The sequence below is a fragment of the Micropterus dolomieu genome, linkage group LG03, assembly GCF_021292245.1.
Source record: "Micropterus dolomieu isolate WLL.071019.BEF.003 ecotype Adirondacks linkage group LG03, ASM2129224v1, whole genome shotgun sequence".
Lineage (NCBI taxonomy): Eukaryota > Metazoa > Chordata > Actinopteri > Centrarchiformes > Centrarchidae > Micropterus > Micropterus dolomieu.
Genome location: NC_060152.1, coordinates 35,160,292 through 35,173,635, shown reverse-complemented (window position 1 = coordinate 35,173,635; position 13,344 = coordinate 35,160,292). Strand labels below are relative to the sequence as shown.

General features: G+C 49.2%; 1 protein-coding gene across 2 annotated transcripts in view; it reads right to left on the bottom strand.

Moving 5' to 3' along the window:
- Window positions 1-13,344, bottom strand: part of iqgap3 (IQ motif containing GTPase activating protein 3) — a 28,631-nt gene that overhangs the window by 5,207 nt on the left and 10,080 nt on the right. For both annotated transcript variants that reach the window (XM_046045442.1, XM_046045441.1), the window contains exons 13-30: window positions 9,821-9,936; window positions 9,012-9,175; window positions 7,621-7,711; window positions 7,214-7,381; window positions 6,647-6,789; window positions 6,202-6,372; window positions 5,650-5,733; window positions 5,419-5,490; window positions 4,802-4,871; window positions 4,446-4,654; window positions 4,019-4,171; window positions 3,712-3,875; window positions 3,395-3,619; window positions 3,166-3,306; window positions 2,420-2,504; window positions 2,056-2,288; window positions 1,774-1,906; window positions 1,454-1,556 (exon numbers count right to left, since the gene is read on the bottom strand). In XM_046045442.1, the coding sequence (XP_045901398.1) occupies window positions 1,454-1,556; window positions 1,774-1,906; window positions 2,056-2,288; window positions 2,420-2,504; window positions 3,166-3,306; window positions 3,395-3,619; window positions 3,712-3,875; window positions 4,019-4,171; window positions 4,446-4,654; window positions 4,802-4,871; window positions 5,419-5,490; window positions 5,650-5,733; window positions 6,202-6,372; window positions 6,647-6,789; window positions 7,214-7,381; window positions 7,621-7,711; window positions 9,012-9,175; window positions 9,821-9,936 (2,525 nt within the window). The remainder of the gene's footprint in view (window positions 1-1,453; window positions 1,557-1,773; window positions 1,907-2,055; window positions 2,289-2,419; window positions 2,505-3,165; window positions 3,307-3,394; window positions 3,620-3,711; window positions 3,876-4,018; window positions 4,172-4,445; window positions 4,655-4,801; window positions 4,872-5,418; window positions 5,491-5,649; window positions 5,734-6,201; window positions 6,373-6,646; window positions 6,790-7,213; window positions 7,382-7,620; window positions 7,712-9,011; window positions 9,176-9,820; window positions 9,937-13,344) is intronic.

The following is a 13,344-nucleotide window of genomic DNA, read 5'->3' as shown; positions in this document are numbered from 1 at the left end:
TAGCGGCCAGCAGGGGGCGCCTTAAACCTGCGTCCTCTCTAGCGGCCAGCAGGGGGCGACTTAAACCTGCGTCCTCTCTAGCGGCCAGCAGGGGGCGCCTTAAACCTGCGTCCTCTCTAGCGGCCAGCAGGGGGCGCCTTAAACCTGCGTCCTCTCTAGCGGCCAGCAGGGGGCGCCTTAAACCTGCGTCCTCTCTAGCGGCCAGCAGGGGGCGACTCCAGCGGCTGCAGTCCTCTCTAGCGGCCAGCAGGGGGCGCCTTAAACCTGCGTCCTCTCTAGCGGCCAGCAGGGGGCGCCTTAAACCTGCGTCCTCTCTAGCGGCCAGCAGGGGGCGACTCCAGCGGCTGCAGAAAGAAGTGTGATTGTATAGAAGTCTGTGAGAAAATGTTTCTACTTGTCAGCTGATTTATTCCCTCAGTAAACACTTTCCTGATGAGTTTCTGGTCTCAGTCTCTAGTTTCAAGTCTTCTTCAACACAGCATGATGTTCATTTAGTAAATTATGGTCCCATTTAGAGGAACAGAGACCAGGAAGGACTCACTTCCTGTCTGCCGATGTGGAAAAGCTGCACAGAAGTTGCGATTTCATGAGCAACTCGTACAGGGCTCAGTGACCACCTACTTTCACGGCTCCGGTTCTGGAGGTGAACTCCTCCCATTCATTTAATCCTCCTTCTTTAAAGAGCTTTAAGCCTTGAACCGATCCAACCAGCTACGATAGGAATCGTCACCACAGAACATTTGAACCGGAGCACAAAAACGTGTACTGTGTAATGTAAATGAGTGAAGGAACTACTCTTCCCATAATGCCTTGGGAACAATACCTTTTCCAAAGACGGCCAGCCTAACGATAGTTTAGCTTCTTCTTGAACTGAATCCTTCTCATAGTGTTTATATCGTTGACGGCTTGTAGGTTTGTGATCGTTTAGTGACCCAGCTACATTCCTGTAGCCAACGTTCTGCTAACATTAGGTGGTTTAGTCTCTGAGAGCAATCACGCTGCTCTGTGGGGAACGTGATGTAAACCGTTCAGTGCCAACAGGAGCCAACGTGACATTCGAGCTCCACCAATCAGAGACGATGCTGTTACACCTGAGGACTGTGGGTAGGTTGGTAACATACGGACTTGTACAGGAGGAGAAACTATGGTATCACAGTCTGGCAGCTTGTGGGGAGTCCTTATCAGACAGTTACAGAGTTATGGATCAGAATCAGAACCCCAAACAGATCATGACCCTCACTGTTGAGCTCTATAAAGCTGATGTGTTACTGTCTGGGATCAACCAATCAGCGCACATCGTTACAACACTTTGCTGTTGCATCAGCTCCTCTGAGACCGACAGGTACCCTCAACCCCTGCCTCTGTAGATCCACCAGAACCAGACCAGAACCCAAAACAAGTCACACAGCAGAGAACAGGAACAGTGATCAAGCAACAGTGTGAGCTGTAGTACCGATGAGTTCCTGCAGGGTGGGCACTGATCCCAGATCCTTCAACAGTAGCCTGAGGGGGTCCGAGGGGTCCGGACCCAAAACCTCCTGATGCTCCAACAGCAGCTGGACACACACACACACACACACACACACACACACACAGAGTTAGATGCAGGATCCATGTCAGCAGCTTAAGGGGCACTGAGCACCAGAGCAGGCAGCAGGTTCACCAGGAGGTTCACCAGGATCAACACATGTATGTTTGCTTTGAAAATATATCATGCTGAAGGTGCATCAGCGGCATCCTGATCCTGATCCAGGGTCAGGGTCTGTAACAGACCTGGTGCGTGTTGAGCAGCTCGCTGACGGAGATGTAGACCACAGGTTTGTTGACGATGAGCAGCTCGGAGTATTCGTCCATGTTGAATCTGTCCTCTGGCTCAGGAACGTCACAGACACATAACAGGAACTTCCTGCCAGACAGAAAACAGGGCATGAATCTCCCTTCCCAGGGTTTCAGGACAGCGACTCAGAGAGAGGTGAATTAAAATACTGCTGTTAGTTTACAATATAGGTTCACATGCCAGACCTCAGAGGTCAAAGGTCGTTCTATGATTCTGACCTGAACTTGCTGTGGGTCTGGCTGATGTACTGGTTCAGATCTTTGACGTGGTATCCGTCTCCGTGGAAGTGCTTGTTGGCGGCGGCGTGCTGCAGCATGCGGGCGATGGAGCCCAGGATGTGACGCTGCTCCGGCTGCAGGGCCGAGCCGGCGGACCGGTCCACCACGTCGAAACCGTCCGGAGCCACGACGGCCGGGTTCATGTAGCGATAGTAGACCAGGTTACCGACAATCTGAGGGAGAGGAGGTCACACAGGAAGGAAGTGAAGCGACGCTCGTGAGCTGGAGCACGTCAGAAACACCATTTCACTACTATTAACAGATCAGCTGATATCTGGTTCAGGCTCCACGTCCTGGACGTTACCTTGTAGAGTTCGTCTTCGCTGGCTTCAGGAAACTTTACCTTCAGAGAGTCTCTGAGAACCTTTGCTGTGTAACGTAGACCATATCTACAACACACACAAACACAACATTAATGTGCTGTTGTGAGAGGAGACCTACGGTAGTTTGTGCAGGTGAACGGGAGGAGACCTACGGTAGTTTGTGCAGGTGACCTACGGTAGTTTTATGCAGGTGAACGGGAGGAGACCTACGGTAGTTTTATGCAGGTGAACGGGAGGAGACCTACGGTAGTTTTATGCAGGTGACCTACGGTAGTTTTATGCAGGTGAACGGGAGGAGACCTACGGTAGTTTGTGCAGGTGAACGGGAGGAGACCTACGGTAGTTTTATGCAGGTGACCTACGGTAGTTTTATGCAGGTGACCTACGGTAGTTTTATGCAGGTGACCTACGGTAGTTTTATGCAGGTGACCTACGGTAGTTTTATGCAGGTGAACGGGAGGAGACCTACGGTAGTTTTATGCAGGTGACCGGGAGGAGACCTACGGTAGTTTTATGCAGGTGACCTACGGTAGTTTTATGCAGGTGAACGGGAGGAGACCTACGGTAGTTTTATGCAGGTGAACGGGAGGAGACCTACGGTAGTTTTATGCAGGTGAACGGGAGGAGACCTACGGTAGTTTTATGCAGGTGAACGGGAGGAGACCTACGGTAGTTTTATGCAGGTGACCTACGGTAGTTTTATGCAGGTGAACGGGAGGAGACCTACGGTAGTTTGTGGAGGTTGGAGGTGATGGCTTTGAGGACTCGGTCTGTCAGGTTCCTCAGGTTGATGATGGCGATGTCGATGCGTCTCTGGACTTCAGGGTGACTCAGAGCTTCAGCAGGTGAAACCTCGTACGGCAGAGAGCTGCAGGAACAAAGACAGGTGAGTCAGGTGTGGAACGCAGAATAAGAGATCGACAGAACTCCAGGTGAATCTGTGTGTCTGTTGCCACCTCTTGTGCCCGGTCTGGGTTTCGGTCTGGTTGATCCAGGTCTTGTAGACTTCCACCGGGTCGGTCCTGATGCTGAGGGTTCGGTCCAGCAGGACATCCTGCAGGGCCGGACCCAAAGACTCCCGGAGGGTGTTCTGACCGCGAGCGTTACGATAAAAGTTGACCAACATCTTGATGATGGTGGGGTTACCAGTGACCACTTCCTGAGGCTGCTCCACCTTCAGTCTGACATCACCACACAGAGACAGGTAGATAAACCTTGTTACAACACAGGCCTTCACAGTGTGTGTGGTTTGTGTGTGTTTGTGTGCGGTCACCTGATCTCGTATCGCAGCGCCTCAGTGAACAGCTGCAGCAGCAGGAAGGCCTCCCTGCGGTCGGAGCCGTAGTTAAACAGACTGAACACCAACATCTCCATGAAGGAGGTGGAGCGACTCTGAGGCATCAAGAAGATCAGCTGAGCCAGGTACAGAGGCTGAGTCTGAAACAACACAGACACCCGGTTTAACATCTCCCCTGACCTCAGATCAGCTGAGCCAGGTACAGCGCTCTCAGGAAGTGACAGTGAGATGTAAAAAGCTGGGCATGGGTTTGGAGTCTGTTACAAACATCTGTGCGTCTCACCTGCAGCAGGTAGAAGAGGTGTTGGTAGGCCTCCAGCCTCTCCCTCCGCTCTCTGCTCAGAGCCTTTAGTCCTTTACTTCTCTCCCCGTCCATCATGTCTGACAGCTGCTCCTTGTTCTTCTTTGTCAGTTTCTTACAGTGAGACACCACTTCCTGTTTAGACAGAGAGAGAGAGAGAGAGAGAGAGACTCCTCAACACCAACGAAGTCCCTAGCAAGGCAGGCTGGAGTAGGGGATCAGGGTTTTGAAGTTTGGTTCTCATGAAATTCCCATTATACTGGCGATCGGGTTTCTTTGATCTGGGTAAAGGATCAAGGTACTCGGGATCCGAGTACAGAAAGGGTGTAAGGGGGTAAGGGATCGTGTTTCTGACGCCCTCGCTGCGCAGAGTACACACAAAGCTTCACCTGTCAAATGGTCTCTGTACCTGCAGTGTGGCTCTGTTTCTGACCAGCAGGCCGATCTTCAGGTCCATCAGATCCAGGTCTGCCTCCAGCTGTCGGTTGAAGCGGATACTCCTCACTACCTCCTCCCTCAGACGCAGCAGCTCCGCCTCCTCTCTGATGTCACCGTCGCCCTGGTCGAGCAGGTGCACGAACTTCCTGACCACAGACAGGGGCGGCGTGGCCGAGTGCACTGAGACAAGTGAGGGGAGGAGTTTAATAATGACTTACTGCACCTGATAACTCAAAAACACGATATTAAATTATTTATAAATGAAATCAGCCATTCTGACCAATTAGAGGCAGCTTTCCATTAGGGTTTCCTCGTTAGTAAACTCACCCAGCATCCTGTACTCCTCTCGAGCCCTGTTGGCTCTGAAGAAGGCCTGAATCTTAATGACAGCACCCACCTGTGGACACACAGAGTTACTACACCCTCAGACCACAGAGACAGAGGATACTCCTTTCTGATTGGCTGGCAGGTGTCCATCACGCAAAGATCCCTCTACCAGCTCTGATAGTTTAAGAAATAGGGTCACATGTTCAGATTGATACCACTCTCAGGTGTGTGCTAAATATGAAGCTACAGCCGGCAGCTTAGCTTAGCTTAGCATAAAGACTGGAAACAGGGGGAAACTGCTAGCCTGGCTCAGTCTAACTGTAGAGTCCATATCTTCCATTTTTGGAAGGTGGGTGTTACACGTATTTCTTTAATAATGCTTTCTCCTACTGAAATGTGATGTAGTTTCTATTGAAATATAGTTTGTTTTTTCTATTGAATGGCGTAGTTTTACCTGGTCAGGCCTGTAAAAATGGTTCGAGGTGTCACACATATGTTTAAGCGTTCAGGGGAAACTGTCGGATTGATTTTACCTTCGAAGACGTGACAGAACACAAAGCTGAGAGCGAAACGTCTGTCAGACCTGTTGTCATGTACGTGAACATCAGGAGACTCACGTGACGTCTGAAGAAACGCAGTCGAGCTCGATATTTCCTCCTCGCCAACCACATCTTCACAAACGACTGGATCTGTGAACGCAAACAAAACCTGTTTCCATAACGCACTTCTTCTGGAGTTGAACAAGAAATTCAGGTTTTGCGTCCAGATGATAGATTTCATTTTTATTTGTGGAGGTTTGCACTTTGGTTCGTCAGGAGACCTCGAAGGCTTCGTGAGTTGGTCGTTACCTTGACAACAGCTCTCCAGTTCATGTAGAGAAACTGCAGCCGCCGCCTGTATGCCGCCTGCCGGGTGAACCTCCTCCAATGGGACTGAATACAACAGGAAGATGAGCATCAGTAAAGCCACTGTTAACAGGACGTTAGAATCTCCACCAGCTGACGCCAAACTTTTAATGTGGATCATCTGTGCAGGTGACGTTCGCTTCTACGTTCTGACATGACACTCATATGATCCTCACAGCGGTGGAACAGCAGCAGAATCACTTGTGAACATGTGATAAGAGCTACATTTAATATCTCTTATCACATGAGCACTGGAGAAATGGCACATAAACATCAAACAGGTACATTAATCTAAAAAATATTTCATCTGAAAATCAATACATTCATTGATTATTCAACAGAGACGTGAAATTACTGCAGCACTTTTTTATAGTTCTAATAAATAACGAGCAGTCTTCTTCACTTCATTAAATATGTCAGACGTTCTACACTCACGAGGAGGAGAACGTTTCTGAAACTCGACGCCCCCAAACAGGCGGTCAGCAGCGTTCTCACCTGGATGACGATGACAGCAGGTGTCTGACTGGTCAGGTAACGCCGTCTGGCCTCCAGCTTCTGTCTGATCAGGAACCCTCGACTGACAGCCTGCAGACCAACGACGAGGGCTTCACTGCTCCGCCAGAGGACGCTGCGGCTGTATGAGCCTGAAACGCTGCTGACTACTTCCTGCAGAGGGAGACATGACATCACTGCTGGTGACCAATCACAGGCAGGGGACAAATGTTTACATTCATTCCCTGAAAATGTAGAAAGAATCTGTCCTGTGAACAGACCGCCGACCCCCCCCCGGTGCGTCAGACCGCCGACCCCCCCACAGGTGACTCAGACCGCCGACCCCCCCACAGGTGACTCAGACCGCCGACTCCCCCACAGGTGACTCAGACCGCCGACTCCCCCCAGGTGACTCAGACCGCTAATCCCCCCCCCAGGTGAGTCTTACCTGTATCTGGTGTTGGTCGAGAAACAAGCTGTTGGGTACAAAGCCGCTGGGTTTCTCCCAGGTGCCCTCCAGTCTGTTCAGGTGAAAGTAGTAGAACGAGCCGTCGTCCAGTCGGAATCGAACCCACGGACTCCGGTTGTCTCCTGAACACACAGAGCGGAGGACAGACTGCTTCAGGTTTTAAAAAGGTATAAAAAAAACTCCATCTGGAGCAGTTTCTCGCCACTGGGACAAAGTATCAGGATTGTTGCTAACTGCCGTTAGCTAGTTAGCCGTGCAGCTAGCTGGCTCTGCCCAGACCGGGAGCGTTTGTTTAAACCACTAGCTCAGGAGCTGTGGACGGGGTGAAGTGGTTTTCTCCTGCTGGTTGGTCGACACGCTCAGAATCATTAGCGCTGCTGCTCGGAGAATGTAGATCTTCAAGGCTCATGGTTGCTGTTCTGTCTCCGCCTGAAGCTCAAAACACTTAAAGTCCCCAAAATATTTATTTTAATCGTTACATTAACATCATAAACGTGCGAGTTGACCACAGCGAGGCAGGCGGCCCTTGTGATCGGTCAGTCGTACCTCTGTGCATCCGGTCTGTGATCAGGCTGTGGAGGTCTCTCTGATAATCTGCTGCACAGGCAGGAATCACGCCCTGCAGCTGGACCTCAGGTAACGCCAGAACACGGAGAGTCTGGTTCACTTTGTTCTCCTTCACGGCCTGATTCACTGCTGCTACTGACAGACACACTGAACACAGAGAGAGAACAGCAGCGTCATTACTTCAGCAGATCCTCCTCATGAGCAGATTCTAATAATAATAATATTAAATATATTACAGGTTCACAAGAATCGTTTAATGTTCAGAGAGAAAACTGGTTTTCAGACTCGGTTTTTAAAGGACCTGTTAAACACAGGGAGACATTTCAACATGAATGGCGCTCTGAAAGCTCTGTGTCTCTGCGATCAATAAATCCTCTCAGACTCACGCTTCAGAGCTCTCTGACTCTGCTGATTGGCTCTGCTCACCGCCTCTTGGATATCAGCCAACCACAGGTCGGCTCCCGGGTCTCTGCTCACCTGATTGGACAGAAGGGCGACACATGACGTCAAAGTGTATGAATGATGACGATTGGTTCAGGTCTTAGTAACATCTACAAATACAAAGTCCAGTTTCAGCTTCACCGTTACGCCGATGACAAGCAGCTCTATATGCCGGTCAGACCCGGGGGCCGGTCTAACATCACTCACAGAAATCCATTACTGGATGTCACAACTGTACTGGTTTTATTAGATCTTAGTGCTGCATTCGATACCATTGACCATCAGATCCTATTACAGAGACTGGAACATTTCATTGGCATTAAAGGAACCGCTCTAAGTTGATTTAAGTTCTATTTATCAGATCGATTTCAGTTTGTACATGTTAACGATGAGTCCTCCATGCATGCAAAAATTAGTCATGGAGTTCCACAAGGATCTGTCCTCGGACCAATCCTCTTCACTTTATATATGCTTCCTTTAGGCAATATTATCAGGAAATATTCCATAAGCTTTCATTGTTATGCAGATGATACTCAGTTATATCTATCGATCAAGCCAGATGAAACTCATCAGTTAGCTAAACTTCAAATGTGCCTTCAGGATGTTAAAACCTGGATGACCTGTAATTTTCTAATGTTAAACTCAGATAAAACTGAAGTTATTGTTCTGGGGCCTAAGCACCTCCGTGACGCATTATCTAAAGATATAGTTTCCCGTGACGGCATCGCCCTGGCCTCCAGCACCACTGTGAGGAATCTTGGAGTTATCTTTGATCAGGACACGTCTCACATTAAGCAAATTTCAAGGACCGCCTTTTTTCACCTACGTAATGTGAAAATCAGGAACATCCTGCCTAAAAATGATGCAGAAAAACTAGTTCATGCATTTGTTACTTCTAGGCTGGATTACTGAATTATTAAATTTGCTATTAAATATTGCTGCTCCCGAGTATATTCAAGGCTTAACTACTCCAAGGTCTAGGCTATAAACCAAAGGGGACAGGGCCTTTGCTGTCAGGACCCCTACAGTCTGGATCAGTTTCCAGAGGAGATCAGGCTCAGAGTACTAAAAATGTATACAAAAAAAACATTTCCCTGTGTGATGTGTCATTTATTTATTTAAAAGTGCTGTAAATCTAATTTGTTATTAGATTTCCTTTATTTGCAGATTGAATTCTTTATGTTTTCTTCGTTGAATGATGCTAATTTTTATTTGGCTTCTCGTCTATGTTTTGAGTGTTGTGAAGCACTTTGCTTCCTGTGATGAAAAGTGCTGCAGAAATAAAGCTATTCTCATTGTTTCTACCACCTGTGGTTGGTTACCTGTATGGACTCACCTGAGCTTTGTGCTGCCTGGCTCTGCTCAGCAGGATCAGGTATCTGCAGGCGTTTGCAGGTAAAACCTCGTCCACGCCGCAGGAGGGCAGCATCAGAGCCACCAGCAGCTGCTGAGAGTCTCCTCTGACCACAGCGGCGTTGATCTGACCCACAGCCAGCAGCTCTGAAGGTCAGAGGTCAGACAGAGGTGATGCATTAACAGCTGCACCAACAGTAAGAAATGGTATACACTTCCTGTCTCTTAGTGGGCATGGTCGCCAGCCCCCCGTGGTGAGACCTTCTGGACGTGTAGAAGAATGCAGGACATTAATTAACATCAGATCCTGTCGGTGTGTCGGACATTTTAATAATCAGTAAAGTTATGCTGCTGTGCCTCGTGCGTAAACATGCACGGCGTCTTTCTCCCCGTCGGAGCAATGCGACCTGAAATAACAACAAACGGTGAAATACTGCCGGCGACTTCAGACCTGGTTATTTTTGGTCACTTTCTGCTGCCTCAGCCCAAAACTCCCACAGACGGGCACGAGCGCATGTGCTAGTTAAACAAGGTGGCTGTGAAAAGGACGACTGCGCTGGCTGGAAAGTAGAAATGATGGGAGCAAGATGGCCCCTAAATCTCAAAGTTAATTTCCTCCTGATACGTCTGACGATGAGGCCAAAGAATCGGTCCTGGTCTGAGCTCACGTCCCATCAAACTGAACAGACCGCCTGTCTCCTAAAGGGGCGGGGCAAAGACCAAACCCATGGGGCACAGAGACAGGAAGTTAACCGTTAATTTTGTTTGGTGTGTGTGTGTGTGTGTCCATACGCTGGTGTTCGTCCTGCGCTGTGTTGTTCACACAGTTGATTCCTTCCTGCAGCTGATTCCAGGTCAGCAGATCTCTGCCCGCCTGCTGCTTCACACCAACCAGACTCTGGAAGTACCTGAAGGCACGATGACATCATCATCATCATCATCATCATCATCATCAGGGCTGAATGATTTGGAGAGAATATCTAATTGCGATTTTTCTGACAGATAGTGATTACGATTCGATTTGCGATTTATTTTATTTATATATTTTATATTTATTTTATTGAAGTTTTGCTAAAGTAGAATTTTTACAGCCGGTCAATTTTTGACTGAAGCCACGTGAAGCAGCACAGAGCAGATGAACTAGGCAGGAAGTCAGACACAGAACGGCACAGAGGATCCGGTCGATTTTCAAAATAAAACACGTTTTTTAGACTCCTGATCGTACATCAACAATAAACACATTTAAAGCAGACCAAAAGGAAAACTACGTAGCTACTTAACCAGAGTAGAAGCAGAAAAATAAAGAACAAATAAGCAAAATCTGAACAAGTCAACATCTGACAGGCTTATTCTGAAATGCTCCATGTGGATGTAAAGTCAGCCACAGAGAGCTGCTATCTGAAGTTCACAAAATGACAAATTCATGACACGCTAACAACGTGCAGGCTGAACGCTCCGCTGCTCAAACACGTCAGTGTGAGTTGACGCCGGACGACACCACGACTTAGTCGCTGCCCGTGTCGGTTCAGCTGGCGCCATTAACCCACGTTTTCCTCAGTTTGGTTTGTTGCTGTAAAATGTGCACGCCCTGTGCTCTGATTGGTCAGTAGGATTGGAACAGCAGGCGCATGGCGCTTGTGATTGGTTAGCAGATCTGTCACACAAGGATGACAACGGTGTGAATCTGTAACTGCACGACTGTTTAAAACGGCTCAGACGTCTAATTAACCTACATTTTAATCGCCGTCTTCACGATTAGCTAATGGTGTTCTTTCCTATTTTAGTTTTTACGAGAGCGCTGAGGGAAACGTCTAGCGAAGGCAGGGCGAGTTAGCTTTTAGCTCTCTGACCTGCTAACAACATGTGAAGCTCTCAGTGTTGCTGCTCTTGTTGCGTCGTCGTCCACCAAACATGATCACCCAACAGCATCTCCTGTTCATTTTAAATCCAGCAGCGATCAAATTAGTTGTAAAAGTGTGAGAAGAGGAGAAACTGCAGACCGCTCTGTGTCTCCGTCAGCTGTTACTTTTATAATGGAAGATCTGGATAATGCATACTTAGATGGTTTTCATATGTTTACAAAGGGTACTGGCAGGAATTTTATTGTCTAAGCAAACAAAATGGTAACTTTATTTGTAGGTTTCAATATAAATCATCAGTACATTTAATCTTTTTGGTAAAGAGACAGACAGACAGGTAAAGACAGACAGACAGACAGGCAGGTGAAGACAGGCGGAGAGACAGGCAGGTAAAGACAGGCGGAGAGACAGGCAGGTGAAGAGACAGGCGGTGAGACAGGCAGGTAAAGACAGGCGGAGAGACAGGCAGGTGAAGAGACAGGCGGAGAGACAGGCAGGTAAAGACAGGCGGAGAGACAGGCAGGTGAAGAGACAGGCGGTGAGACAGGCAGGTAAAGACAGGCGGAGAGACAGGCAGGTGAAGAGACAGGCGGAGAGACAGGCAGGTAAAGACAGGCGGAGAGACAGGCAGGTGAAGAGACAGGCGGAGAAACAGGCAGGTAAAGACAGGCGGAGAGACAGGCAGGTAAAGACAGGCGGAGAGACAGGCAGGTAAAGACAGGCGGAGAGACAGGCAGGTGAAGAGACAGGCGGAGAGACAGGCAGGTGAAGAGACAGGCGGAGAGACAGGCAGGTAAAGACACGTGGAGAGACAGGCAGGTAAAGACAGGCGGAGAGACAGGCAGGTAAAGAGACAGACAGGTGGAGGGACAGGCAGACAGGGAAAGAGGCAGACAGACAGGTGGAAAGACAGACAGGTAAAGAGACAGACAGGTGGAAAGACAGACAGGTAAAGAGACAGACGGACAGGTAAAGAGGCAAACAGACAGGTAAAGACAGACAGACAGGTAAAGACAGACAAAAGGGTGGAGAGACAGGTGGAAAGACAGACAGGTGGAGAGACAGGCAGACAGATGGAGAGAAAGGCAGACAGGTGGAGAGACAGGCAGGTAAAGAGACAGACAGACAGACGGACGGAGAGACAGACAGGTGAAGAGGCAGACAGGTAAAGAGACAGACAGACAGTCAGGCGGAGAGACAGACAGACAGACAGACAGACAGACAGACAGTTAAAGAAACAGACAGACAGACGGAGAGACAGACGGAGAGACAGACGGGTAAAGAGACAGACAGTAGGGTTAAGAGGCAGACAGACAGGTGGAAGGACAGACAGACAGGTAAAGAGGCAGACAGACAGGTAAAGAGGCAGACAGACAGGTGGAGAGACAGGCAGACGGAGAGACAGACAGACAGGTAAAGAGGCAGACAGTAGGGTTAAGAGGCAGACAGACAGGTGGAAAGACAGACAGACAGGTAAAGAGACAGACAGGTGGAGAGACAGGCAGACGGGTAAAGAGGCAGACAGACAGGTAAAGAGGCAGACAGACAGGTAAAGAGGCAGACAGACGGAGAGACAGACAGACAGGTAAAGAGGCAGACAGGTGGAGAGACAGGCAGACAGGTAAAGAGGCAGACAGGCAGGTAAAGAGACAGACAGACAGACAGACGGAGAGACAGACGGAGAGACAGACAGGTGGAAAGACAGACAGACAGGTGGAAAGACAGACAGACAGGTAAAGAGGCAGACAGACAGGTGGAGAGACAGACAGAGAGACAGACGGAGAGACAGACGGGTAAAGAGACAGACAGTAGGGTTAAGAGGCAGACAGACAGGTAAAGAGGCAGACAGACAGGTAAAGAGACAGACAGACAGGTGGAGAGACAGGCAGACAGGTGGAGAGACAGGCAGACAGGTGGAGAGACAGGCAGGTGGAGAGACAGGTGGAGAGACAGGCAGACAGGTAAAGAGGCAGACAGACAGGTAAAGAGGCAGACAGACAGGTGGAGAGACAGACAGAGAGACAGACGGAGAGACAGACGGGTAAAGAGACAGACAGACAGGTAAAGAGACAGACAGACAGGTAAAGAGACAGACAGACAGGTAAAGAGACAGACAGGTGGAGAGACAGGCAGACAGGTAAAGAGGCAGACAGGCAGGTAAAGAGACAGACAGACAGACAGACGGAGAGACAGACGGAGAGACAGACAGGTGGAAAGACAGACAGACAGGTGGAAAGACAGACAGACAGGTAAAGAGGCAGACAGACAGGTGGAGAGACAGACAGAGAGACAGACGGAGAGACAGACGGGTAAAGAGACAGACAGTAGGGTTAAGAGGCAGACAGACAGGTAAAGAGGCAGACAGACAGGTAAAGAGACAGACAGACAGGTAAAGAGACAGACAGACAGGTGGAGAGACAGGTGGAGAGACAGGCAGACAGGTGGAGAGACAGGCAG